Source organism: Heterodontus francisci, chromosome 15 (genome assembly GCF_036365525.1).
Source record: "Heterodontus francisci isolate sHetFra1 chromosome 15, sHetFra1.hap1, whole genome shotgun sequence".
NCBI classification, from domain to species: Eukaryota; Metazoa; Chordata; class Chondrichthyes; order Heterodontiformes; family Heterodontidae; genus Heterodontus; species Heterodontus francisci.
This window is the reverse complement of record NC_090385.1, coordinates 26,845,248-26,872,004: the sequence shown is the minus strand read 5'-3', so window position 1 is coordinate 26,872,004 and position 26,757 is coordinate 26,845,248. Positions and strand designations below refer to the sequence as shown.

The 26,757-nt window shown below is 42.9% G+C and overlaps 2 protein-coding genes across 2 annotated transcripts in view; one reads left to right on the top strand and one right to left on the bottom strand.

Moving 5' to 3' along the window:
* Window positions 1–3,478: 3,478 nt before the first annotated feature.
* nxt2 (nuclear transport factor 2-like export factor 2) lies at window positions 3,479–10,744 on the bottom strand. Its single transcript, XM_068047928.1, has 4 exons — window positions 10,644–10,744; window positions 10,392–10,478; window positions 8,027–8,171; window positions 3,479–4,014 (listed from the first exon to the last, which is right to left on the bottom strand). Exons 1-4 carry the CDS (start codon window positions 10,656–10,658, stop codon window positions 3,836–3,838), a joined length of 426 nt encoding a protein of 141 aa, XP_067904029.1. The 5' UTR covers window positions 10,659–10,744; the 3' UTR covers window positions 3,479–3,835.
* A 7,705-nt stretch (window positions 10,745–18,449) lies between these two features.
* Window positions 18,450–26,757, top strand: part of LOC137377400 (retinal guanylyl cyclase 2-like) — a 67,845-nt gene continuing 59,537 nt past the window's right edge. The window contains exon 1 of the mRNA XM_068046980.1: window positions 18,450–19,194. Coding sequence (XP_067903081.1) covers window positions 18,450–19,194 — 745 coding nt within the window. The remainder of the gene's footprint in view (window positions 19,195–26,757) is intronic.

The following is a 26,757-nucleotide window of genomic DNA, read 5'->3' as shown; positions in this document are numbered from 1 at the left end:
GCCTTCCACTTTTGCCTTTTTGTTTCCTGTCTTTCGTTTCTATCCTTGTTTCCTCCTCCTCAGTCTCCCTGCTCAGGTTCCCATCCCCCTGCCATTCTAGTTTAAATCCCCCCCAATAGTACTAGCAAATGCCCCTGCGATGATATGGGTTACGGACCTGCCTGGGTGTAACCTGTCCCACTTGTACAGGTCCCACCTTCCCCAGAACCAGTCCCAATGTCTCAGGAATCTAAATCCCTCCCTCCTGCAACATTTCTCCAGCCACGCATTCATCTGGTCTTTTCTCCTGTTCCTATACTCACTAACACGTGGCACAGGAAATAATCCTGAGATTAATACCTTTGAGGTCCTGCTTTTTAATTTAGCTCCTAACTCCTTAAATTCATCTTGCAGGACCTCATCCCTTTTTCTACCTATGTTGTTGGTACAAACATGTACCACGACCACTGGCTGTTCACCCTCCCCCTTCAGAATGTCCTGCAGCCGCTCCGAGACATCCTTGACCCTACCACCAGGGAGGCAACATACCATCCTGGAGTCTCGTTGGCGGCCACAGAAATGTCTGTCTGTTCCCCTTACAATTGAATCTCCTATCACTATGGTTCTCCCAGTTTTTCCCCACCTCCTGTGTAGCAGAGCCATCCGTGGTGCCACGAACGTGGCTGTTGTTGCTTTCCCCTAAGAGGCCATTCCCCCCCCCCAACAGTATTCAGAGTGATACATCTGTTTGAGAGGGGGATGGCCACAGGGGACTCCTGCACTACCTGCTTGCGCCTACTACTCCACCTGGTGGTCACCCATCCCTTTTCTGCCTGTGCAGCCATTACTTGCGGTGTGACCACCTCGTTAAATGTGCTATCCACGACATCCTCAGTATCGCGCATGCTCCACAGTGAATCCACCTGCAGCTCCAGCTGCACAATGCGGTCAGCCAGTAGCTGCAGCTGGACACACTTCCTGCACACATGGCTGAGCTCTCCTACCATGACTTACCCTTAGATTAAGCTCCTTTAATTTAGAGTACTAATTACACTAGGGACCTTATTCCACTCCAAACACTACCTACTACAATCTAAAATCCTACCTTTACTTTTACTTCAGCTCCTGAAAGTAGTAAAAAAAGGTAGAAATACCCACCTGTTCCTACTTATTAATCAGCTGCCTCCCCCTGCAATGTGTCACTTTCTGAACTGTGACATCAGTCGTGGAACTTTCTCACTGTCCTTGTGAGAGTGTGTGAGAGTATGCCTCTTTTAAGCCGCTGGAAATCCCGCTCGCCGGTGCTTGTCCCCTCGCAGGTCTGCCTCAGTCTCGCTCTTTCCCAGGCCTCTCGCAGCCTATCAGCCGCTGGAGCTCCAGCTCGCCAGTGCTTGTCCCCTCGCAGGTCCGCCTCAGTCTCACTCTTTCCCAGGCCTCTCGCAGCCTCTTTTAAGCCACTAGAACTCCCGCTCACCGTTGCTTGTTCCCTTGCAGGTCTGCCAAAATTTCTCCTGTCTGCTCCCATCTCTTTCTCACAAGCCTCTGAATCCACAGAAGACAGATGAACCCCAAGAGAGAAAAGTCTCCTACAGTGAACAAGGTTTAAGAATAATACTGGGCCCCAATAAAAAGCAAGAACTACCTACAATCAAGGACTTTACAGTGAGCTCAAAGAACCATAACAAAAACTCTTCAGATATTGCCTCAAACTTTTCCACTTTATTTTTCTTCTGCTCTTTTCTGTCTCTATTTGCATGCGTATATCGCATATGCATGCTAGCGTGGGCGTGTATCCGTCGGCATCAACCGAATTAGAATTTAAGTTTAATAAATTTCAACCTTTCTTTAAACCTAAGAAAACCTGTTTGTGCTGGTTTCTTTGCCTAATAATTGGAAATCAGCGAACAAGGATTCACCAAGGGGGAGCTAAAAACAGTTTTAAAAATTAAACCCTGTTACAGTAAGACCAGGTGAAGGAAAGAGGGACCCCTAGACCCCTTTCTCACCTGGTCGTAATAGCAAGGTTAGATAAGCCAGGATGAGATGACCAAAGAGAAAAGACGATGACCACAGACATCAACTTGCCTCAAGCATCCCCAGAGAGAAGAGCATCTCAAAGGAAGGCAGCACTACCCAACAACCAACCTCCTACAAAATATGCTCAGATCATGTTGAAACAACCATGATTTTGGAAACATAGCAATAGTATATTAAGCTCAAATGGTAAATTAGGCTTAAGTCATACTGCATACTTGGGCATTGACATTAAGCAAAACCCAGCTGATGCTAAGACATGATGTATTTAAATTATTTTTGTGTTTATGAGAATTGAGACTATTAATCGTATGCATCCAGCTACTGGATGTAATCCTCTACCTAACCTTGCGATCCCATTGTGTTACCATAGTTGTTAAATATAGTTTTAGTTTATGTATCTTTATATCTGCCTCACCTTTGATTCTGGCCAGCAGAAGTTCTTTACAGTGCTCTATTGCAGTTCTGATAGCCCTACCTTCCCTGTCAGGTGGACATTAAAGATCCCATGGTACTATTTTGAAGGGCAAGTTCTCTCCAGTGTCCTGGCTGATATTTCACAACCAACATCACTAAAAACAGATCTGGCCATCATTGCATTGTTGTCCGTGTGACTTTGCTGAAATTGACTGCCATGTTTCCTACATTAGGACAGTGACAACACTTCAAAAGTAGTTCATTGGCTATTTGGATTTTGGTATATGCTGAGGTCATTAATGGTGGTATATAAAAGCAAGTCTTTCTGATGCGACTGCATTAATTTTAATAACTATTGTGTGATTTGGACTGGACTTAGCAAAAGTTCAATGGTAAGCTAATTTAGGTCAATTATAAGACATGAATGGTACATTCCAATCCTATTTTGCATCAATTAAATGTTAGAAAAGCAGTGAAGAATGAGAACTCTGATACACTCTATAAATTGAGTGGAAAGTACGTTAAGGTTTCAGATTCAATATTTCTTTCACATTGTGCAGGATGTAGAATTCATCCAAGAGATTTTGGTGCTGAGGAATGAACCATATTCAGTGTTCAGTGTGGGCCCAAGCCATACAGTTCAGGGAGATCTTACATTTAATTCCCAGTCTGTGTTGAGATATCTGATCTCATTTGGGTTGAGAAGAGTACTACAACTGACCACAGGACCCTAGGCTGAGCAATGACAAAAAGAGCCAGGGTTTTACTCCTGCTTGCTATACAGTGAAACCCTACCAGAAAGTGCACCTGCAATTCAAGTGAGGACAACCTAAGGATCAAAAGGACTACCAACACTCACTCAACACACACAAGAAATGTCCACTGGGACACAGTACTGAGGGAAACTAGCACCAATGCAGCCATGCGAATGGCAGACTCCTGGTCGTATGTCCAGGATAAGTGAGGAGAAAACTACAGTGGGAGGGGGGAAAAAAAAAAAATGCACTACGCGTTGAAAATCTAATGTGTAAGCAACACAAAAACACAGTATAATTAAATTGTTTGTTTATTGAAGTCTGTTACTAACAGCATGGTATGCAAAGCCAGCATTAACATTAATAATGCCAGATTTCAGATTAAAACCAGTTTCCAGACCTCAGAAAGGTGTGCCTTTGCCAAATGCAATCTTTAAAACAGACACTGAACATCAGTATCAGGTGTGTTGGCTATATACTTCTCTACAACAGGATGATACAAGTTTTTCTTGCTCTTCTTTCTGCCACTCTGGTCACAATGCTTCACACAGTTACTGCATTGTTTATCCTTTCACCTTTTTCACCATTTACTTCCAGACTCAATCCAAAGCAGCCACAAATAATCATACTCCTCCGTTTAAAACCACAAGTTAACTGGCCCAGTCCTGAAAGCGGAAGCAATCACTTGCGATTTTCCACACTGTATTTTGGGGGGTTACTTGTGCTGTGAGTAAGAAATTTTGATTGAAGTATCGCTGTTTATTTCCCTCAAATTTCACTGTACCACAGGTGACCACAAGCACAGTGGTCTGCCCTTGAGTAGCTTGCTCTAGATAGACAAAACAAAAAGTTTCACTACAACATAGGCGAATCCAGTAACACATCCAATAACCTTCAAGTTGAACAATCACAAAGCTAACAGTTACTCAATTACCAGATCCACAATTTTGCAAAAAAAGGGATGGAATATATTTTTCCTTAAAGCAATAGGTAGAACACTATAAGAACAGTGGCGCAGTGGTTAGCACCGCAGCCTCACAGCTCCAGGGACCCAGGTTCAATTCTGGGCACTACCTATGCGGAGTCTGCAAGTTCTCCCTGTGACCATGTGGGTTTTCACTGGGTGCGCCGGTTTCCTCCCACCGCCAAAGACTTGCAGTTTGATAGGTAAATTGGCCATTGTAAATTGCCCATAGTGTAGGTAGGTGGTAGGGAATATGGGATTACTGTCGGGTTAGTATAAATGGGTGGTTCTTGGTCAGCACAGACCCGGTGGGCCGAAGGGCCTGCTTCAGTGCTGTATCTTAAAATTAAAAAAATAAAATAAAAACTTCACATAATAGAAATGTTGACTTCAATGTCATTTTGGTTTCATGTCGTTGTGGTTTCATGTTAATTCCTGGCATTAAATTTGCTTTCCCTCTTTGCTCTTAATGCAGACTGAACCTCCCTTGGAGACCCAGTGCGAGATACCTGGCCTTTAATACGCTGGTAACTTCTGCCACATTAGAAAAGCATGTTGCAAAATAAAGAAAACCATCAAGCTGCCATCCCACCACGCCTTACAGAACATCATGAAAAATTCATATGCAACAATTGAAAATATTCAGGTCAGTGAAGAGAAAAATGCAGTGGGACCCTTTCAACTTTACAGCCAACTTCAAATCCAGGAAAAGGCGGTCATTTGTAAGACAAAAGACTACGGTGCCATATATGATAACTATTGTTCCCTTGTATACAAACATGATAAACTGCCTTGGACATTTTATCTTGATAACATTACCCCTTCAAAAAAAAAAAAATGTACGTTTTGCAGACACTTTAGAAATATGTTGTAGGAGAGCTATGGTCTGTAATCAGCCTGTTACAGCAAGGAAAAAAGTAGTCAAATATATACCCATTACTCATTCGTGCTTAATCATTGCTGCACTGCAAACAAACTAGCCCACTGGTGAAGCAGCATATTGCTGTTCCAGACAAGGTAATAATAACTAGCACTCAAGTATCTGACTTCCAAGAATTGAATACAAAAGTCATGAACTAGTTGAAGTACAATGTTTTAAGTATTATCACCTTCTAAACAGATGACTGAATCCAGGAGGCAGAGAAAAGCAAGTAATTTGTTTTTTTATATAGGCAAATATGATAAACTTGACAGAAACTAGGTTAAATAAGAGAGTATGGGACAAAGGAAAGTAACGTTGTGCACCTTCCATACCTCTACACCTTGCTACCTCACTTTCCCCCTTTAAAGACACTCCTTAAAACCTTTGACCAAACTTTTGGTCACCTGACCTAGTATCTCATGTGGCTCAGTGTCATTTTGTTCAATGCTCCTGTGAAGCGCCTTGGGATGCTTCTTGTTGTAAAAGAACCTTTAGGAATGAGTAACCATAATGTGATTGAATTTTACATTACGCTTGAAAATGAGGTAGTTCAATCTGAAGCCAGAGTGTTAAATTTGAGCAAAGGAAATTATGAAGGTATGAGGGGCAAACTGGCTGAGGTGGATTGGGAAAGTATATTAAAAAGTATGACAGTACATAATAATGGATAGTCTTTTAAAGATTACATGGTTTAGAGCAACTATACATTGTCAAGGCACAAAAACCCCAAAAGGCAGTCAACCCTGGCTAACAAAGGAAGTTAAGGATTGCATAAGATTAAAAGAAAAGGCCTATAAAGTTGCCTGAAATAGTAGTAAACCGGAGGACTGGGAGGATTTTAGAATACAGCAAAGTAGGACCAAGAAACAGATAAAAGGGAGAATAGAATATGAATGTAAACTAGCAAAAAACACAAAAACAGACTGTAAAAGCTTCTATAAAAGGAAACGTTTGGCTAAGACAAATGTGGGTCCATTACAGGCAGACTCAAGAGAATTTATGAGGAAGAGAAATGGCAGAGAAGCTAAATGATTACTTTGTGTATGCCTTCACTGAGGAAGATACAAGAAATCTCCCAGAATTAGAGATCCAAGGGACTAGGGAGAATGGGGAATTGAAGGAAATTAGTATTAGTGAGAAGGTTGTATTGGAGACATTAATGGGGCTGAAGGTTGATCAGTCCCCAGAACCTAATATTGTACATCCCAGAGTGTTGAAAGAGGTAGCTATGAAGATAGTGGATGCATTGGTCATCATCTTCCAAAATGCGAGAGATTCTGGAATGGTTTCTGCAGACTGGAAGGTAGTAAATGTCACCCCACTATTTAAGAAGGGAGGGAGAGAGAAAACAGGGAACTAGACCTGTTAGCCTTACAACAGTAGCAGGGAAAATGCTAGAATCTATACTGAAGGATGAGATAAATGGACACTTGGATAATAATGATCTAATTGGGCATAGTCAACATGAATTTATGAATGGAAAATCATGTTTGACAAACCGGTTGGATTTTTTTGAGGATGTTACGAACAAAATTGATAAAGGGAATCGGTGGATGTGGTATACTTGGATTTTCAAAAAGCTTTTGATAAAGTCCCCCACAGGAGGTTGGTTAGCAAAATTAAAGTGCATGGGATAGGAGGCAATATACTGGCATGGATTAAGGATTGGTTAACAGACAGAAAACAGAGTAGGAATAAACGGGTCATTCTCATGTTGGCACGCTGTGACTAGTGGGGTACCGCAAGGATCAGTACTTGATTTGGATGTGGGGACCAAAAGTAATATTTCCAAGTTCGCAGATGACAAAACTAGGTGGGAATGTGTGTTGTGAGGAAGGTGCAAAGTGGCTTCAAGAGAATTTGGAAAGACTTCGTGCGTGGGCAAGAACAAGGCAGATGGAATACGATGTGGAAAAATGTGAGGTTCTCCACTTTGGTAGGAGGAACAGATGTGCAAAGGGACCTGGGTGTCCTCATCAATAAGTCACTGAAAGCTAACATGCAGGTGCAGCAAACAATTAAAAAGGCTAAGGGTATGTTAGCCTTTATCGTAAGAGGATTTGAGTACAAGAGTAGCAAAGTCTTCAATTGTATAGAAGTTTGATTAGACCGCACCTGGAGTACTGTGTGCAGTTTTGGTCCCCTCACCTTAAGGAGGATATTATTGCCATAGAGGGAGTGCAACGAAAGTTCACCAGACTTGTTTCTGAGATGACAGGATTGTTCTATGAAGAGGGGTTGGGAAAACTGGGCCAGTATTCTCTAGAGTTTCGAAGAATGAGAGGAGATCTCATTGAAACGTACAAAATATTTAAAGGGCTAGCTAGACAGGGTAGATGCAGGTAAGATGTTTCCCTTGGTTAGGAATTCTAGAACCAGGTACACAATTACAAAATAAGCAGGAAGCCACTTAGGACAGAGATGAGGAGAAATTTCTTTACTCAGAGGGTTGTGAAGCTTTGAAATTCTCTATCCCAGAGAGCTGTGGAAGCGCAGTCTTTGAGTAGATTTAAAGCAGAGATTGACAGATTTCTAAGCACCAATGACATAAAGGGATATGGGGATAGTGTAGGAAAAAGGCATTGAGTGGATGATCAGCCATGATTGTACTGAATGGCGGCGCAGGCTCAATGGGCTGAATGGCCTACTCCTGTTCTTATGTTTTATAACATTAAAGTCGCTATATAAATTCAAGTTTTTTTTCAGAAGAAACCCAATTTTTGATTTTTTCTGCAGGTGAAGGGGAAGAATGCTAAAGAAACGGAGCAGTAATGATCACACAATTCGTACAACCATTTTTCTATTGTGTTTGTTATTACAGGTAATGAAATTATCCAAGTTAAATAGAGTACTCAGGCATACTGCAAGATGAGTGATACAGATACAGTTATTAGGGATTTAACAATTCAAAACATGTCCTATTTGATTCAATCATTAGGTATAACTGAAGCATACCATGAACTGGCTGACAATCCAGCATATTTACTTGGAAATCACTAGAAGGCAACATTTCGAAAAATTCTGTGAGTGCTTGATGGCCTGATATCGCATTACCATTCCACACCAAGGTCGCTGTATCCAGATACAATTTGGTCAATACCTATGAAAAAAAATGCATGAGGAAAAAGATCAAAATGCAAAAGCTGAAGACAACGTGATAAAATTAACAAAATAACATTGCGTTATCAACCTGTGATAAATAGCAATTTAAATACATGCCAAACATTTGGGTGCTACTAACCAGGTGATCATTTTAGCAACTCCCACTCCTTGAGACAACTAATGAGATAACTCATTGAGTGATGCAGCATTGGAAGAGGAGATCTGGTATAGCATTTTGATGGCAAGACCAGGTGAACCTACAATGCCCGAACCATAAAAAGTCCCTCAAGCAGTTTTCAGCCATTTAAATATCTAATTTTAGGATGTGGGACCCAGCTCCAGAATGGACGGTGGGATATCGGAGAGACAGAAAAACAGAAATATAAACAGAAAGTGCAGGAAATACTCAGCAGGGTCAGGCAGCATCTATGGAGAGAGAAGCAGAGTTAACATTTCAGGTCTGTGACCTTTCATCAGAACTGGCAAAGGTTATAAAAGTATTAGGTATTAAGCAAACGAAGGAGGGGAGGTGGGGAAGAGAACAAAAGGGAAGGTGTGTGATAGGGCAGCGGGCAGGAGAGATTAAATAACAAAGATGTCATGGGACAAAGGCAGAGTGTGTTAATGGCTGTGGTGAACGACAAAGCATTAGTCCAGAAGAGTGTTAATGGCAGGATAATGAGCAGCTCTGTCCAAAAGCGCATGTAAAACAGGCACATGGTTAAAAAAAAAAATTTTAATTTAAAAATAAATAAAAAGGCTCTGAAATTGTTGAACTCAATGTCAAGTTCACAAAGTTGTAGAGTGCCTCATCAGAAGATGAGGTGCAGCTCCTTGAGATTGTGTTGATGTTCACTGGAACACTGCAGTAGGCCAAGGACAGAAACGTGGGCACGAGAGCAAGGGGGTGCATTGAAATAGCAAGCAACCGGAAGCTTGGGGGTCATGCCTTCGGACTGAACGGAGGTGTTCCACAAAGCAGTCACCCAATCTACGTTTGGTCTCCCTAATGTAGAGGCAAGTGAATAGAGTATACTAAATTGAAGGAAGTAAATCGCTGCTTCATCTGCAAGGAGCGTTTGGGGCTTTGGATGGTGAGGAGGTAAAAGGGCAGGTATTACAGCTCCTGCAATTGCATGGGAAGGTGCTGTGGGATGGGATGAGGTGTTGGGCTGATGGAGGAGTGGACCAGAGTGTTGAGGAGGGAATGACCCCTTCGGAATGCTGACAGGGAAGGGAAGATGTGTTTAGTGGTGGCATCAAGCTGAAGGTGATAGAAATGGCAGAGGATGATCCTTCGGATGAGAAGGCTGGTGGGGTGGAAAGTGAGGACAAGGAGAACCGTGTCCCGGTTCTGGGAAGGAGGGGAAGGGGTGAGGGCAGAAGTGCGGGAAATGGGTTGGACATGGTTGAGGGCCCTGTCAATCACAGTGGGGTGGGGGGGGGAAATCCTTGGTTGAGGAAAAAGGAGTCAGAAGCACTGTTGTGGAAGGTTGCATCATCAGAACACATGCATCAGAGATGGACAAACTGGGAGAATGGGATGTAGTCCTTGCAGGAAAAGGGGTGTGAGGAAGAGAGAAAAACAGGCAAGTTTAAACAATGAACTGCAGAAAAACAAAGTAAAAATTAGCTAATTATACATAAAACTAGTATGAGTGAAGAAAGAAGATGGAGTCAGAAAGGGGAGAAAAAGAGAAAAACTTTTTTAAAAGTGCATTTTTGATTTTTAAAAATTCCATGCATTGGTGAAATTACTCCAAGGATTGCAGTAGCAGTACTGTTTATAATATACTGGTTGGATATTTCAGGCATTAGGCAAGGCCAAATCTTAAAAACTAGTAGCTCAGGGGGTCACAGAACTCAGAGAACTGCCGGAGATCTGAGGAGGTAAGATGAGACCAGACAGACAACCTCAAGCAGCCTCCTAAACATAATCACATTTATTGCAGCAATTCTACAATTGGAATAAACAATCCCGTAAAAACCAGAAGCTTTTTTAATGCCATTTTTAACCTATATAACTAATAAAAATGGTCACTTCATTTTGTTGCAATTGAACTTGCGGATGCCCATTCCTTCTATTTTTTTCTCTCCCTTGGACTGTCTCCTTCCATTCAGAGATCCTGGTCAAAATAGCTGGAATTACAGGATGAGAGACAGTAGAAAAGGGAAACCATGTACAGTTATGGAAATGCAAATCCCCAAGGCTACTTACTCTCCTCCTTTTGTCCATGGTGTCATAATAAATGTTGACAAATTCATCTGCTGCCCTGCATGCCTGGTCCGCATGAGTTTTGAAGTCCTGAGAATTAGAAAAGTTTTTATAAAAATATAAATATACAGAAATGCAAACACTGTTCTATAAAGGCAGTTCAGCTATGAAACATGGTTGGGGGAAGGAGGCAGCCCGACGTTGCTCAGGAACATTACATCCCCGCCGCCAGGAACCCGAGTAAAATCCGCTCACCAGAGACCCAGCCATGAAGCCCCAGTCCCCTCCCCGCCGCCACTCTTCCTCCGGTTGAAAACTCCGCTCCTCCCATCCGCCAGACACAAGCTGTTCGCGTTTCCGCTTCCGGTGTGCAGCACCGATGAATCCTCCGCTCCGGTCCCGGAAACACCGCTCCCGCAACTGCAGTTCCGCGCCGGTGATCAAGGCGGAGATGGAGATGATGAAGGCAGAAGATGTGGGTTTTTAAAATCAGAGTTGAATAAATGAATGAAAACTGGGCGTATTTAACAAATCACACGACTTTTTTTTTATATGGTTGTATTATTAAAAAGAGGCTGTTTAGATGTGAGGGTGAGTTAGATGTTGTGACTAAAGGTCAGGGACATCTGCAAACATCAGGTTTACTTCCAGCCACTGCTCTAAATCAATCTCCTTTCTTTACAGGTGTTGATTTATGTGCTGTTTATTTCCAGCATTTACAGTCTTTCCTCTTTACTGCTTCAATCTGAGGGAGGCCATATAGAAAGAGTTCAGATGAAAGGTCATCGAAAACTCTGTTTCTCTCCCCAAAAATGCTGCCTGACCTGCTGAGTATTTCCAGCATTTTCTGTTTTTATTTCAGATTTCCAGCATCTGCTGCATTTTGGTTTTCCATATAGGAAGGGTTTGGCCAGAGCCTACCATAGCAATATAACAGTGTCGATCTGAATGGCTTACCAGCTCACAAGGCCACTGATTTGCCCACCCCACAACACTGGATACAGCAAACATTCCACAAAGGTCAAGATTATCACCTTTGAGTCTGAAAAATCACTTATACATTTTAAATATACAACAACAATTTGCGTTTACATAGCACCTTTAATATAGTAAAACGTCTCAAGTCGCTTCACAGAGGCATTAAAAAACAAAATGTGACACCAAGCCACATAAGGAGATACTAGGGCCGATGACCAAAAGCCTGGTCAAAGAGATAGGTTTTAAGGGGTGTCTTAAGAGAAAAAAAGGGAGGTAAAGGGGTGGAGAGATTTAAGAAGGCAATTCCAGAGGTTAGGGCTGAAGGAACAACCGCCAATAGTGGACCAGTTAAAATTGGGGATGCTCAAGAAGCCAGAATTAGAGGAGTGTAGATATCTCAGAGAATTGGAGGGCTGGATCAGAACATAGATAAAGGGACAAGCAAGGACATGGAGGGAATTGAAAACAAGATTGAGAATTTTAAAATTAAGTCTTGCCTAACAGGGAGCCAATGTCAGTCAGTGAACACAGGGGTATTGGGTATATGGGACTTGGTGCAAGTTAGGACACAGACAGCGGAATTTTGGATGAGCTTAAGTTTATGGAGAGTGGAAAATGGGAGTCCAGCCAGGAGTGCGTTAGAATAATCACGTCTAGAGGTAACAAAGGTATGGGTGAGAGTTTCAACAACGGATGAGCTGAGGCAGGGGAGGAGTCGGGCGATGTTAGAGGTTGATATAGACCGTCTTAGTGATGGCATGAATATGTGGTCAGAAGCTCATTACGGAGACAATTATGACACTAAGGTTGCGTACAGTCTGCTTCAGCCTCAGACGGTTGCCAGGGAGAGGGATGGAGTCGGTGGTTAATTAACAGAGTTTGTAACTTATACACACACATTTATTACTGTAGTTTGCAACTGAGTTTTGCATTAAGCAGAATCAGCAAACATTTTTCAACAATTTTGAGCAATGGGTGTCTAAAGCACCACAAAAATTCACTATAAATTTGGCTTCATTTCATGGTTCTGGCTTGCTCTTTGCTGTATAAATTTCTTTTGTCAGCTTGAATATCTAGGAACAACAGTCAGTTATGTGGTTATAAATAGTGAGTTAAAAATAATTGCACACGCACACATGCTTTGATGTTCAGGCTGTTATGGAATTAATCCTTCCACAGCAATTGAGCTGGTCTTACAGAAAGACTTTCTTGAGTGTTTCATCAGTATAAATGCTCCATTCAAAATGTTATTTGATATTAGCTTCCGTTATCTGAAGCTTGTCAATAGAAGTAGGCACATTAGGGCAATTTAAATACAAATACAGTAGCTATAATTAATCAAATATTTCATGATATTTACTGAGTTTTAAAAGAAATGTTCTAAGAGATTTTGAGGAATATAGAAAATGCTGTGTTATGAAGAAATTTGATCTGAAACTACTTCCACTGTAGAATTACCTTAAGATAAAACTCCAGGGACTGTATCAATAATCTTTTCAAGGAACACAATGGCCTCGACCCAAACACATGTAGGGCTGACACCCAGTGTAAATCAAAAGGTGTCCACCAACCCCATGAACCTTGGTTTCAGTCAGCAACAACAACAACTTGTATTCATATAGCGCCTTTAACATAATAAAAGGTCCCAAGATGCTTCACAGGGACATTATAAAGAAAAGTTAGACACTGAGCTACATAAGGCAATATTCAGGCAGATGGCAAAAAGCTTGGTCAAAGAAGTAGGTTTTAAGGAACGTCTTAAAGGAAGAAAGAGAGATAGAGACTTGGAGAGGTTTAGGAAGGGAATTCCAGAGCTTATTCCAGCACGGAGTTCCATGGCACAAACTGATCTTTACCCCTACTTAGCTCACAATTACCATGATTTAACTTCATCCTGATCACCCTTTTTAGATGACTCAGTGCTCTGTAATCCTCTATATCCCACATTATTTTGTAAGTGGGCTCTGATTAGAGACGTTTAAACGATGAACCTTGGTTGTGGGGTCCACCGTGTTTCTCTATAATGCAGATTCTTTACATAAATAGAGGTTTGTTCAAGCTCCCTGTCACAGGGTTTCCTTGTGATGTTATTTTACACTCCTTTTTCCTGCTTTTACAGTCAGCAGATATTAAGACACATTTGTGATTTCCGGTTGTTAAGATGGATCAGCTACAATTTCCTCCAGCTAAACATTGGGAAAACTGAAGTCCAATTTCTACTGCCTGCTGGGGAGTATGGTAGCATTGTGGTTATGTTCCAAGTCTAGTAATCTAGAGGCCTGGACTAATGATCCTGAGATGAGGGCAAAGTTCAATAGCTCCCAAAAAGCGGCGCAGGGATCCTTCCAATGCAGACAACACGCAAGCATCATGCTGCCTGCTAATTTAAATGACTGTAGCATGCTAAAAATGCTGTTAAGTGGCTGCAAGCTTCAGCAGGGGCTGCAAAATTGTAAGAGGAGTGAATATGTCGCAAGAGGGCAGAGAGCATGCTCCCAGGTTCTCTGACACAGCATTGGAGGCCTTGATGCAAGAGATGGACAGGAGGAGAGAGGTCCTCTATCCACAGGGACCAGGAGTCCCTCCAGACAAACATGCAAAGGCATTGGGAGCAGATAGTGTTCACTGCCAATGCAACTAGTATAGCCCCGAGCACCTGGATGCAGCACAGGAAGAAGTTTAATGACCTCACACCTGTGGTCAAGCTCAGCGAATTCATCTTTAAATGTCATATTCCATCAAATTGCTCAATCCACCACATGCTGTTCACTCATACCTAAAATTCATTGCTTCTTCTCAAACTCACACACCGAGCACTGCTGCAAGCCTCACACCCACATCTCATAGCTTGCACACACTGCCAGCTTTTGAACCCTGACAGCCACATCACCCAAACATATTGCATCACACTCACTGACACACTTCCCTTTCTCCTACAGGACGAAGTAGCACATAACCCAAGGCAGTAGAAGATAACTGGAGGGGGACAGGTACACCTGCAAATCCTAACCCCCCATGGAGGAGACAGTGCTTGCCATCATTGGCGATACCATGACTAAGGCCAAAGGCAGAAGCAGGGCTGAAACCATTGAAGGTGGATGATATGCTCATACCTTATCCTCCTTCTCACATCCCACATCCGCTTCATCTCACAATCTCTTCCGATTTACAAGCTACAGATGATTTAAGGCTGTACCTCTTGGTTGTCCCCTCCTCCCTCCACCTCCAGCCAACCCTACTATTGTGCCTTTCTCCTTTCAGATACCCAAGAACTGCAACCTGCCAGACAACAATGCTGGAGCAAGAAGTGGAAGGGGAAGAAGAGACTGTTGATGAAGAAACACCATCACTCAATCTCACACTCACAGCCACCAGCTCAGATACTGACACTCTGTGTACTTTAGAGGTTAGCTTGGAGGTGGGATCTGCACGTGGTGAGACACCGGGCACAAGTGGCCTGCAGCCAGGGCGGGGGAAAGGCTGGCGGAGTTGGCTGCTTGCCGGAGGGTGAGGTCACAGATGGGTTCTGCTGCAGAAGACTCAGATGAGGACTTTGATGGGGTGCTGTTCAGAAAAATGCTGATGGGTATGCACACAGAAATGCTTGGTGCATTGGCAGGTCTGACAGAAAGCCTGCAGTCACTGCCAAGGAGCATGGAGGAATCTGGCACCGACCTTGCACAGGGGTTTATGCAGAGCTTGGAGCCCTTCCTTTCCAGTGTGGAAGTGGTGGCCAAATCCATGAGAACACTTGCGGATCCAACCATGATGCAGCGTCTGCTAGCCGATATCTCAGCTTCGATCACAACACAAGCAGAACATCTGGCTGCTGCAGTGGAAGCTCAGAATAAAGTCATGCAAGCTCAGCTTGTTGCCAAGCTGGTGCCATCATGTTTGTAGATAACAGTGTACAAAGGGCTTGCAGGGTGTCACAACAGTCCAGCAATCTGTGCTCCAGCAGATTACTAGGATTGCTGAGGTGCTGTTACATTGGAGTACATCTTTTACCTTTGTCAGTAAGCTATCATACAGAAATAAGGAAAAACCACAGAAATAGTTTGGCACTGAGTAGGCATAGTCACCATATAGTTATCACCACAAAAATATTATATACATCTGTGACAAAATTCAATCCATGACTTTTGCCTCCACAGTTTCAGGGTTGAACCAAACTTTGATAATTGCAATTACTTTAACCAACAGAGGAACAGCAGCTGGAATTATAGGGTTATCAGCTTCATAAAAATTAATAAACTCTCAAGAAAAAACTGGTCAAAGCAAAAAGTCTTAGCATTTGTGCACTTAGTCAAAGTGACGAAAATGAGGCAGAGCTCATCTAGTTCTTTTCTGTTACCAAAAAATATTTGCCAATTCATGTCTTCTTGAAGATTGTATCCTTTTAAATACTGCAAGTATAAATAACTAATTTCTGCAATATTTTAGATTATATTACATCAATCTAGAGGAGGTGGAATTCATATAAAATCTTTCATTTTCTCAGTGCATCCTTTGTTCTGATCTGTGATTTCTCAGAAAATGTATTAACATCTGCTTGTATTTATCATTGAACTGTACTTTCAAATGTAAGGTGCATTGTAGGAGGGACAGTTGCCCAAAGATCCAGAAACGCAACGAACAACTGAAAGGATTTCCCACCGCTTATGAAACATTAAAACGTTTATCTCTATTTAATGATGCTAATATTATATCAGTATTCCATAATTTAATGCCCTTCTATAAAAGCTTGATGAACCTTTCAGTAGCTTTGTGTAGATGTTGTTAAAATAAAAAAAATGCACATTTTTTTCATAAATTGTATAATATTTATAGTGATCTGTTTGTGTTTTTTTCTGGTTGAAATAATGTTGATTCTTCGATAATACAATTGATAAATTACCTATGGTGTTTCCCATGGTAAGTTGATGAATATAATTTCATTAGACAAGATGGAAATGGAGTTGGGAGAGATGCTTCCGAAAGTCATTTGACTGTGGTCAAGACCTGGAACTATTTCCTGGCAGTTGATACAGCAAAAATGAATGGGAAATGTTTTTTTTTAGAGATACAGCACTGAAACAGGCCCTTCGGCCCACCAAGTCTATGCCGACCATCAACCACCCATTTATACTAATCCTACACTAATTCCATGTTCCTACCACATCCCCACCTGTCCTCTACATTTTCCCTACCACCTACCTATACTAGGGGCAATTGCTAATGGCCAATTTACCTATCAACCTGCAAGTCTTTGGCATGTGGGAGGAAACCAAAGCACCCGGAGGAAACCCATGCAGACACAGGGAGAACTTGCAAACTCCACACAGGCAGTACCTGGAATTGAACCCAGGTTGCTGGAGTTGTGAGGCTGCAGTGCTAACCACTACGCCACTGTGCCGCCCCTAAATATTCCTAAATATCTGGAAGAAATGTGCAGCTTTATTGTGTTTTTTAATTCCATTTATGTCAGTAAATTGTCTCAAGTTCACAGAAAGTGTCCACAGTATAAAATGCACAAACTATTCATTACTTCTTTAAAAAATTTCATTTACTGCTTTTTATATCAATTTGTGACCCTTATTCATTTACCTCTCATACTCTATTGAAATCTCCCGAAGTAAAACTCTTCTTCTGCACTGGGATTTAGCATTTCTAGGCAATTGAAACATAATCTTAAGGTCATTGTATGTAGGTCATTGAAATACACAGCACTGCTACACATCAGTTTAAAGGATTTACTATTCCTTGGTCATAACAAAGCCTGTAAGCTGCAGTCTGTACTATCCAAAGCGCTAACATTTTACTTTGTAATTGCGCATCCCCACAGTTTGTAGGAAAAGAAATACAGCTTCTGGGCAAAGGTTTTTGACACATACAGCCAAGATTGGCATAAGGTGAAGGTAAAGATTGAGGAACGTGTGTTATTAATGTTGAATGGTGCAAAGTACTAAGTAGGCAGATGTGATAGGATTTAATCAGATCAGTAACTAAAGCCTTAGACCTTGTTAAACTGAGAAGGAGCGAAAGTGACATTCTCATTTCTTTGCCCTAAAAATTGGTAAGTTTATATTTCTATTCACTGTTTTAAAAGTCACTTATAGCAACATGAGTAAAATTCAAATGGAAAATATTTTAGATTGTGAGATGGATAAAATAATCTGGTTTTGGCATACTTACAACAAATTGTACTTAATAAAATGTACATGTGGGTTGCAATTTAGTTTCAGTAAACAGAATAACAACAGTAGTGAGATATTAGTATAGAATTGGACAGATTTCCAATAAGTCTGGGTTGTTAATTCTTGTCAACTTGTCATATTAAGGTTCAGCAAATGCTTTTTTCTGTATGTTTCTTTCTCTAACCTTTTGGGATCATTTTTTTTTTCTATATTCAATTGTGCAGTGTGCAAGGTACATTCAGTTGCACAGTATATCAGAGATGTATTCAATTGTACAACATGTGAGGTGAATTCAGTTGTGTAATAGGTGAGAAATTAGGCAGAATGATTTTTGACACTCTTCTTACAGAATTAGTACATAAACATTAATTGGAATTCATCTCTGTACTGGAAGACCATTTTTATGATTTTATCCAAACTGTATCCAGTTTGGCCTAATTTCAAAATGGATCAAAGTTGTGCAAATTTAAATTTATCCAACCAATTTAATTTATAGAAATTCTCAAGGATTATGACAGAGAATGAGGTGTGGTTCTGTACAGAGACAACCTGTTCCCACAATGTGCATCTTCTGGGAGCTATTCTTCACTGGGAGCATGGCAGCACTGAATCTGCCATTGATTTCAGCACAGTGAAGTTATAAGAATTAAGAAGGACATTTAGGATGTATAATAGTATATTTGGAGCTTGAAAGTGTAAGAGGAGCAATGCCACAATAGTTATCAACAAAACACAACCAAGAAAGACTATGATAGTGAGCAAGAATATGTAGGCATTCACAGGAAAAACAAACCTAAGTCTATATTTTTTTTACAGGACTTACTTCGGCAAGAACTTCTGAAAGAATTTGGATTAAGTTTTAAATGCATCCTTCCTACTGAATGGTCTGGACTGCTGTAGGATAGCCATGCTATATCACTCCTCTCATTTCTATAGGTTCATGTTGAAATTACCAAACCATCCAATCTGGATTGACACCAAAAATGAGCAGTTTGCATCTTATTCATTGTCATCCCTCGTATTGTATTGTATCTTTCTGGTGGTGTTAACTCTTCCTTGTTCAGTATATTGTACAACATACAAGGTGGGGATCATAGGGCCCTGGACTTGTGACCCTATATTTGCCAACACTCTTCCAAATGTTGCTGCTAAATTAGCTGTTGATCGAATCAACAAGGATGCATCTTTAAATCTTGGCAACTACTTTGATTATGTGATACTAAATGAAGACTGTCAGACCTCCAAAGCTTTGGCTGCTTTTCTTGAGTATTCACAACTGGCATCTGGATTCATTGGTCCAACAAATCCAGGCTACTGTGATGCTGCTTCCCTTCTAGGAAAAAATTGGAATAGAATCATCTTTTCATGGGCTTGTATAAACTATGAACTAGACGACGCTACAAATTACCCAACGTTTGCAAGAACTTTACCCTCTCCAACGACAGTTCTCTTCACTGTGATGAAATACTTCCGGTGGGCCCATGTAGCCATCATCGCATCAACTGAAGACATTTGGGTGGATACAGCTTCAAAAGTGGCTAGTGCCCTCAGGAAACAAGGCCTGCCAGTAGGAATTGTGTTGTCAATGGGCAATGAATCAGGGAGTGCCAGAAAAGTTCTAGAGAAAATAAAAGCTCTCAACAAAGTTCGCAGTATGTATAAACTTTTTTTTATCTGGGATTAAAATAATCACTAAAAGTTTACAATTTGTAATCTACTTAATAGAACATTGCTGATATTTAAATGCTGTAGAGAGCCTTAACAATAGAAGATTGTGCAGATTCTTCAGCACTACTCCGTTAATCATGGTATAATTATAGTGAAGTGCTCTCTGAGGACCAGTAGATGCTGGATGAATAATAAAGAAAGACTTGCATTTATATAGCACCTTACCATAGGGCATCTCAAAGCACTTTACAGTCAATTAAATCAATGTTGTAATGTAGGAAACACAGCAAGCCCCCACAAACAGCAATGTGATAATGACCAGGTAATCTGATTTTATGACGTTAATTGAGAGATAGATTTTTGCTAGGACACCAGGGATAACTCCCCTGCTCTTCAAATAGTGCCATGGAATCTTTTACATTCACTTGAGAGGGCAGATGGGGCCTTGGTTTAATATCTCATCCAAAAGATAGCACCTCTGGCAGTGCAGCCAGACTTGCTGAGTATTTTCAGCACTTTCCATTTTTATTTTAGCCACAGCTGACTACAATTTTTTTGTCCCTCTAATTTATTGACAACCCCCATGGTTATTGTTTTTCTGAATCTTCCTTTATTATTCCTCCAAAACTCAAAATATAACATTCTACATGTACTTCTTCCCCGTGCTTTTTTGTTGAACCTTCTCTTACTCCATCTTATTCTTTCCTAGAACCTTAAAACAGAGGTGTTTCTCATTTCCATCAATATTCCTTTCCTTTTATAAATCGGAGGCTTTAAAGCCCACACTTGGTATCACCTGATTGCTACTTTTTGGTTTATGATGTCTATTCATTTTACTGGTCTTGAACCATTGCTCTTCATTTGAGAGCCCAAATGGCTTAGTCCTATTCTTATTTACCAACTAGGATTTGAAGGGACCACAGTTTGGAGAGGTACCACTTGCCCAGGCAGTGGAGGAACAGCTAGAAGAGATTGATAATACAGACACAGCACTGTCACTTGATTTCACACTCACAGCCACCAGCTCAGATATTGACACTGCACATATCTTAGAGGAGAGATTAGAGGTAAGATTTGCAATGGACATGAGTGCAGTGCAGGCAGCGTAGTGGGCAAGGATAGTGCAGGTGGCAGCTTGCCAAAGGATGAGGTGGCACATGGATTCCGTTGCAAGACTCTGACGGGGCAGCCTATAGAAGAATACTGATGAGTATGCACAACAAAATGCATGGCGCATTGGGAAGTCTGGCAAAAAGCTTATGTTCCATTGTCAAGGCACGTGGCGAAGGCCAGCACCAAATTGGCACAGGGCTTTGCACAGAGCTTGGAATCTATCCTTTCTGGCATGGAAATGGTGGCCAGCTCTGTTCACACACTTGTGGACCCAACCGTGATGCAGCGTCTGATGACTGATGTCACAGCTTCCATTGCAGTACAAACAGAAGCCACCCAAAGTCTGAGTGTTGCAATGGAAGCTCAGCCTGCTGTCATGCAAGGTTAGCTTACCATCATGCATGCTCAGACTGCTGTCTTCATGGCTGTGGATTTCAGTGTGAAAAGAGGCTTGCAAGGAATCACACAGCAGTCCAGCAATCTGTCCTCCAACATTGTATTGTACGTATGCTGTGCACTTGTGCATGGGTTGTGCACCAGAGTCATGAGCCATATAGTCAGTGAATAACTTGTCGCTCAGTAATCACCTTCTGGTTTTGCATGATGGTTCAAAGGCTGATGGCACAGCGGACTGCCGCAGAATGAAGGCATCGTAACTGGTGCCTGGTTAGAGGGCATTGACCAACATGATATGTCGCCTATGGTGGCACACCAGCTGGATATTGATGGAGTGGAACCCCTTTCCATTCTGGAATATGGCAGAGTTGACATGCAATGCCCACAAAGTCAATGGCACCCTGCAACATAGCGAAGCCTGCAATCTCAGCAAATCCACAAGATTACTTCACCTGCTCGTCTCTGACAAGAGTGAGTGAAATGTAGTTAGTTCTCATTGAATAGAGAGCTTATGCAACAATGCATGGCATACTGGGAGATTTTGCAAGTATCTCCAGCTACAGCCTGGAAAGGTCCAGATACACAAAAGTTCATCACCACAGTCACCTTCATAGCCACTGGCAACGCTGTCCTCACCCTGCTCTGAGGCAGGAGTTGTGGCTGCAGCAGGTGGCAGATTGCAGTGAGGATGCCCTTACTGAATCAGATATCTCACACGTTGGCCGGGATTTTTCCCTCGGCGGACAGGAGCCGTCCAGTGACTGAAAAGTAGTTGGTGAACCCGCCTCGGCCTGGCCTGGGAATCTGATCCCCGTTTTGCGGTTCCCCGGCCTTTAATTGGTCTGAGATGGAACTTCCACCCGCTTGGGGCAGGAAGTCCTGCCTAATGGAGCTGCCAGCCAATCAGCGGGCCAGCAGTTCTTCGTCCCAGCAGCACCACTAGGAGCGGTAGCCACTGCTGGGACTGCAATCCAGCTATTGGGAAGAAGATGTCAGGGAGCTCGGAGAACGAAGGTAAGTGTTTGGTGCCTTGCTGGGGGTGATCGGTCGGGCCCCGGTGAGGCAAGGATGGTCATTTGGGTGGACGGGGGCGGGTGGGGGGTGGGGGGGTCGTGTTGGGTGTTGGGGGTGGTTAGGGCAGCGGAGGCAGCCCTCCATCGGGCACAGGGTGCCTGATCATGAGGGTCCCTCCTCACCAGGCCATCAAAGAGCCGCCTGCTTTTGTCAGGCGGCTTCTCTCAGGTCTGGGCTGCCCGACCAGCCACAGATAAAATCCCTGTGGAGGTGGGCGGAGACCCTTAAGTGGCTGTTAAGTGGCCACGTAAGGGCCTTGATTGGCCTGGGGCAGGCCGGCCGTTACTCGCCGCCGCCGCCCTGTATAAAGTGGCGGCGGAGGTGCGAGTGGGTCGGGAAGACCCCCCCCCCTGGAGTCTTCCAGTCCAATTTATGCCTCCCCCGCCACCTTCCTGCTCTTTGGGGGACATAATATTCAAGCCATTGTTTCTCACTGAGATTCAGATAGGAGAATTGCTGTCTGAACACCCTGGGCAGATATGCCCTCCTTTGAGAGTCCTGTATTCCATGTCTGGGAGCAACTGCTTTATGCAGAGCCTTGAAGTCAGGAAAAGGTCCTTCAGCACCTGCCACATCACTCCCTGTAGACTTTTTCAACTTGAAACAACTATAATAAGCACCAAACACTTGTATGATCATAGCAACATCAAGAAGAGATCAATCAGCAACTAACCTGCAAGTAGTTGATCATCCTTTTAAATTGCACTAGTTGGAGGGGCCCTTCCCGCTGCTTAACGTGTATTTAGCTTTGTGAGGTTAAGAGAAGGCATTAGCTGGAGTGTTGACCTTTAATGTGGCACTGCTAGTATCAAAATAGCATTGCAAGCTTGTTGACATTATGATCCGCCTGCTCTACATAATTCCCGCGAATGTTCACTGCATGTGCTAGCACCTTCACCAAGATAGCGTCCAGTGTGCGCATGCACATTGGACACCATTTTGATCCCCATGTGGCACCCATAGTACCCAAACAATTGGCACCACCAAGCCCAAATTTGGGCACGCAGAGTCTAAACCAGGAAGCTTAAGTTCTAGTATTTTAATTTAGTATCAAATCATGTACAGAAGGCAAAATAAAGAGAAGGAAAGAACGATGGCATTGAGAGAGAAAAAGTTAAAAATTAATTTCATTTTTTTATAATCTCCAATCATTAAAATCTGAAGAAATGAGACTCCACACTTGTAGAAGTCAACTTTCAGTGCCAGAGAGATTGGCAGTAATTAAGACTTATTCACTCACACTTGAATGGACAAGTCCTAACTTTTACAGAGATGTTTATTGGGTACTTATCCTGTCTCTCTCTTGGCATTTCTTCACGGACGAAGATTTTTGGAAGGTTGTAGTCATTCGTTGCAGGCCTGCTGGTGGTTATTCAGGCCTATCTATGAGCAGCAGATTCTCCCAAAGTGGGTACAAGTGAAGGTGTAGTTGCTGCTGGAGACAATCCGATCTATCCTTCTCCTCCTTTTCTCTTTCGTGCGAGTTCTTTTCGCTCAGTTTCAAAGGTGTCTGTAGCCCTCCTAATGTAGCATCTCCAGGCATCATGGTCTTTGGCCTGCGCTTCCCACTGGCAATGGTCGATGTGGCACATAGAGAGGGACTTCCTGAGGATGTCCTTAAAATGTTTGCGTGGGGCCCCTTTGTTCCTTATACTAGTGGTCAGCTCTCCATACAACACGATCTTGGGCAGCCAACAGTCATCCACTCGGGCAACGTGACCTGCCCAACGCAGTTGGCTTTGCAGGAAGATGGTCTTGATGCTGGTGATGTGGGCTGTTTCCAGGACTTCAATATTTGAGATGCAGCCCTGCCAGCGGATCTTGAGGATGCTGCGGAGGCAGCGCTGATGGAAGTGCTCTAGAAGGCGTACATGACGGCGATATAGGACCCATGACTCGGCGCCATACAGAAGGGTGGTGAGGACTATGGCTTTGTACACTTTGATGTAATTACATTTACTGCAAATTCATGCCCTTCTCTGTATTATTATGCTGAATCTTTTGAAGAGATACTTGTATAGCAAAACTTCTGGAAGAACAGGGTAACTCAGGCAGCAGCTTCCTGATTTCCACATGTAACTGAGCATGTGCAGATGCTGGAAGTTGCTGTCTGCTTTAATCCTTAATATCAGTGAGCGCTGATAGCCTCGCCATTATTATTACCACAAAATCCAAGCCATTAAATTGCTGTCTGTCTGTGCCAATTTATTGCAATCACTAATCTATTTAAAATGCACAAGTTAATGACTGCAGTAAAATACTGCAACAAGAATTGAATGAACTGCAGTACCAAGTCTTAAACTGATGATATTAGTGGCTCATTGGTCTAGGGGTATGATTCTCGCTTAGGGTGCAAGAGGTCCCGGGTTCAAATCCCAGACAAGCCCCATTTTGGGGTGGCACAGTGGTTAGCACCGCAGCCTCACAGCTCCAGCGACCCGGGTTCAGTTCTGGGTACTGCCTGTGTGCAGTTTGCAAGTTCTCCCTGTGATCGCGTGGGTTTCCTCCCACAGCCAAAGACTTGCAGGTTGATAGGTAAATTGGCCATTGTAAAATTGCCCCCAGTGTAGGTAGGAGAATGGTGGGGATGTGGTAGGGAATATGGGATTAATGTCGGATTAGTATAAATGGGTGGTTGTTGGTCGGCACAGATTCGGTGGGCCGAAAGGCCTGTTTCAGTGCTGCATCTCTAAATAAAAAAATAAAAACTCCAAGATGTGTTGAATTCCTACCAGGAAACCTGCATTTCAGTTTTAATTGACATGGAGCCTCATAACATTAATACACAATAGGCTACAAATTGGTCTATAGCATACAGAGGTATCAAAACATTACACAGCTAGCATTTTTAATGCTGACCTATGATTTCACAAGCCTCATTAAAGAAAGCAGCAGGAGCAAGCAGTAATCAACCTAACTTATTTAACAACCTAACTTATTAAACAACCTCTCTCACTTGATCAGAATCTTTCTTGTCTCTCTCCATTCCCTGATCATACATATTCTGAACCTTCCTCTCTTGTCCTTCCTATGCTCTCAATTCTTTTCTTTTTTTCTTCTTTTGGGCCTCCTTATCTCGAGAGACAATGGATACGCGCCTGGAGGTGGTCAGTGGTTTGTGAAGCAGCGCCTGGAGTGGCTATAAAGGCCAATTCTGGAGTAACAGACTCTTCCACAGGTGCTGCAGAGAAATTTGTTTGTCGGGGCTGTTGCACAGTTGGCTCTCCCCTTGTGCCTCTGTCTTTTTTCCTGCCAACTACTAAGTCTCTTCGACTCGCCACAATTTAGCCCTGTCTTTATGGCTGCCTGCCAGCTCTGGCGAATGCTGGCAACTGACTCCCACGACTTGTGATCAATGTCACACGATTTCATGTCGCGTTTGCAGACGTCTTTATAGCGGAGACATGGACGGCCGGTGGGTCTGATACCAGTGGCGAGCTCGCTGTACAATGTGTCTTTGGGGATCCTGCCATCTTCCATGCGGCTCACATGGCCAAGCCATCTCAAGCGCCGCTGACTCAGTAGTGTGTATAAGCTGGGGGTGTTGGCCACTTCAAGGACTTCTGTGTTGGAGATATAGTCCTGCCACCTGATGCCAAGTATTCTCTGAAGGCAGCGAAGATGGAATGAATTGAGACGTCGCTCTTGGCTGGCATACGTTGTCCAGGCCTCGCTGCCGTAGAGCAAGGTACTGAGGACACAGGCCTGATACACTCGGACTTTTGTGTTCCGTGTCAGTGCGCCATTTTCCCACACTCTCTTGGCCAGTCTGGACATAGCAGTGGAAGCCTTACCCATGCGCTTGTTGATTTCTGCATCTAGAGACAGGTTACTGGTGATAGTTGAGTCTAGGTAGGTGAACTCTTGAACCACTTCCAGAGCGTGGTCGCCAATATTGATGGATGGAGCATTTCTGATGTCCTGCCCCATGATGTTCGTTTTCTTGAGGCTGATGGTTAGGCCAAATTCATTGCAGGCAGCCGCAAACCTGTCGATGTGACTCTGCAGGCACTTTTCAGTGTGAGATGTTAAAGCAGCATCGTCAGCAAAGAGGAGTTCTCTGATGAGGACTTTCCGTACTTTGGACTTCGCTCTTAGACGGGCAAGGTTGAACAACCTGCCCCCTGATCTTGTGTGGAGGAAAATTCCTTCTTCAGAGGATTTTAACGCATGTTAAAGCAGCTGGGAAAAGAAAATCCCAAAAAGTGTGCGTGCGAGAACACAGCTCTGTTTCACGCCACTCAGGATAGGAAAGGGCTCTGATGAGGAGCCACCATGTTGAATTGTGCCTTTCATATTGTCATGGAATGAGGTGATGATACTTAGTAGCTTTGGTGGACATCCGATCTTTTCTAGTAGTCTGAAGAGACCACGTCTGCTGACGAGGTCAAAGGCTTTGGTGAGATCAATGAAAGCAATGTAGAGGGGCATCTGTTGTTCACGGCATTTCTCCTGTATCTGACGAAGGGAGAACAGCATGTCAATGGTCGATCTCTCTGCACGAAAGCCACACTGTGCCTCAGGGTAGACGCGCTCGGCCAGCTTCTGGAGCCTGTTCAGAGCGACTCGAGCAAAGACTTTCCCCACTATGCTGAGCAGGGAGATTCCACGGTAGTTGCATGCTCTCAATATACCCTGCTAAATACTCTCCTTCTTTTATGTATTCTCACTGTATTGAAGTTAAAACTCAGCACAACTCCTTCTACTCCATTGCATTCTTTGCCAGGCCCTCAATATGTTTGACTTGATAAAAGCAGTGACCATAATTCAATAATGCACACATTGAGACATCCTAAGGATGTTGTGACTGACCAATGATTTCAAGATCCTTACATTTACATAAATGTAAGGTCCTTCCTTAACTTACCTTTTTTCTTATTCGTATCAATTTCAGAAGTGTCTGCACTATAGACCTTGGCCTTTCACCTATGTTTCTTGATGAAAGAAAACCTAGTGAAGGGAAA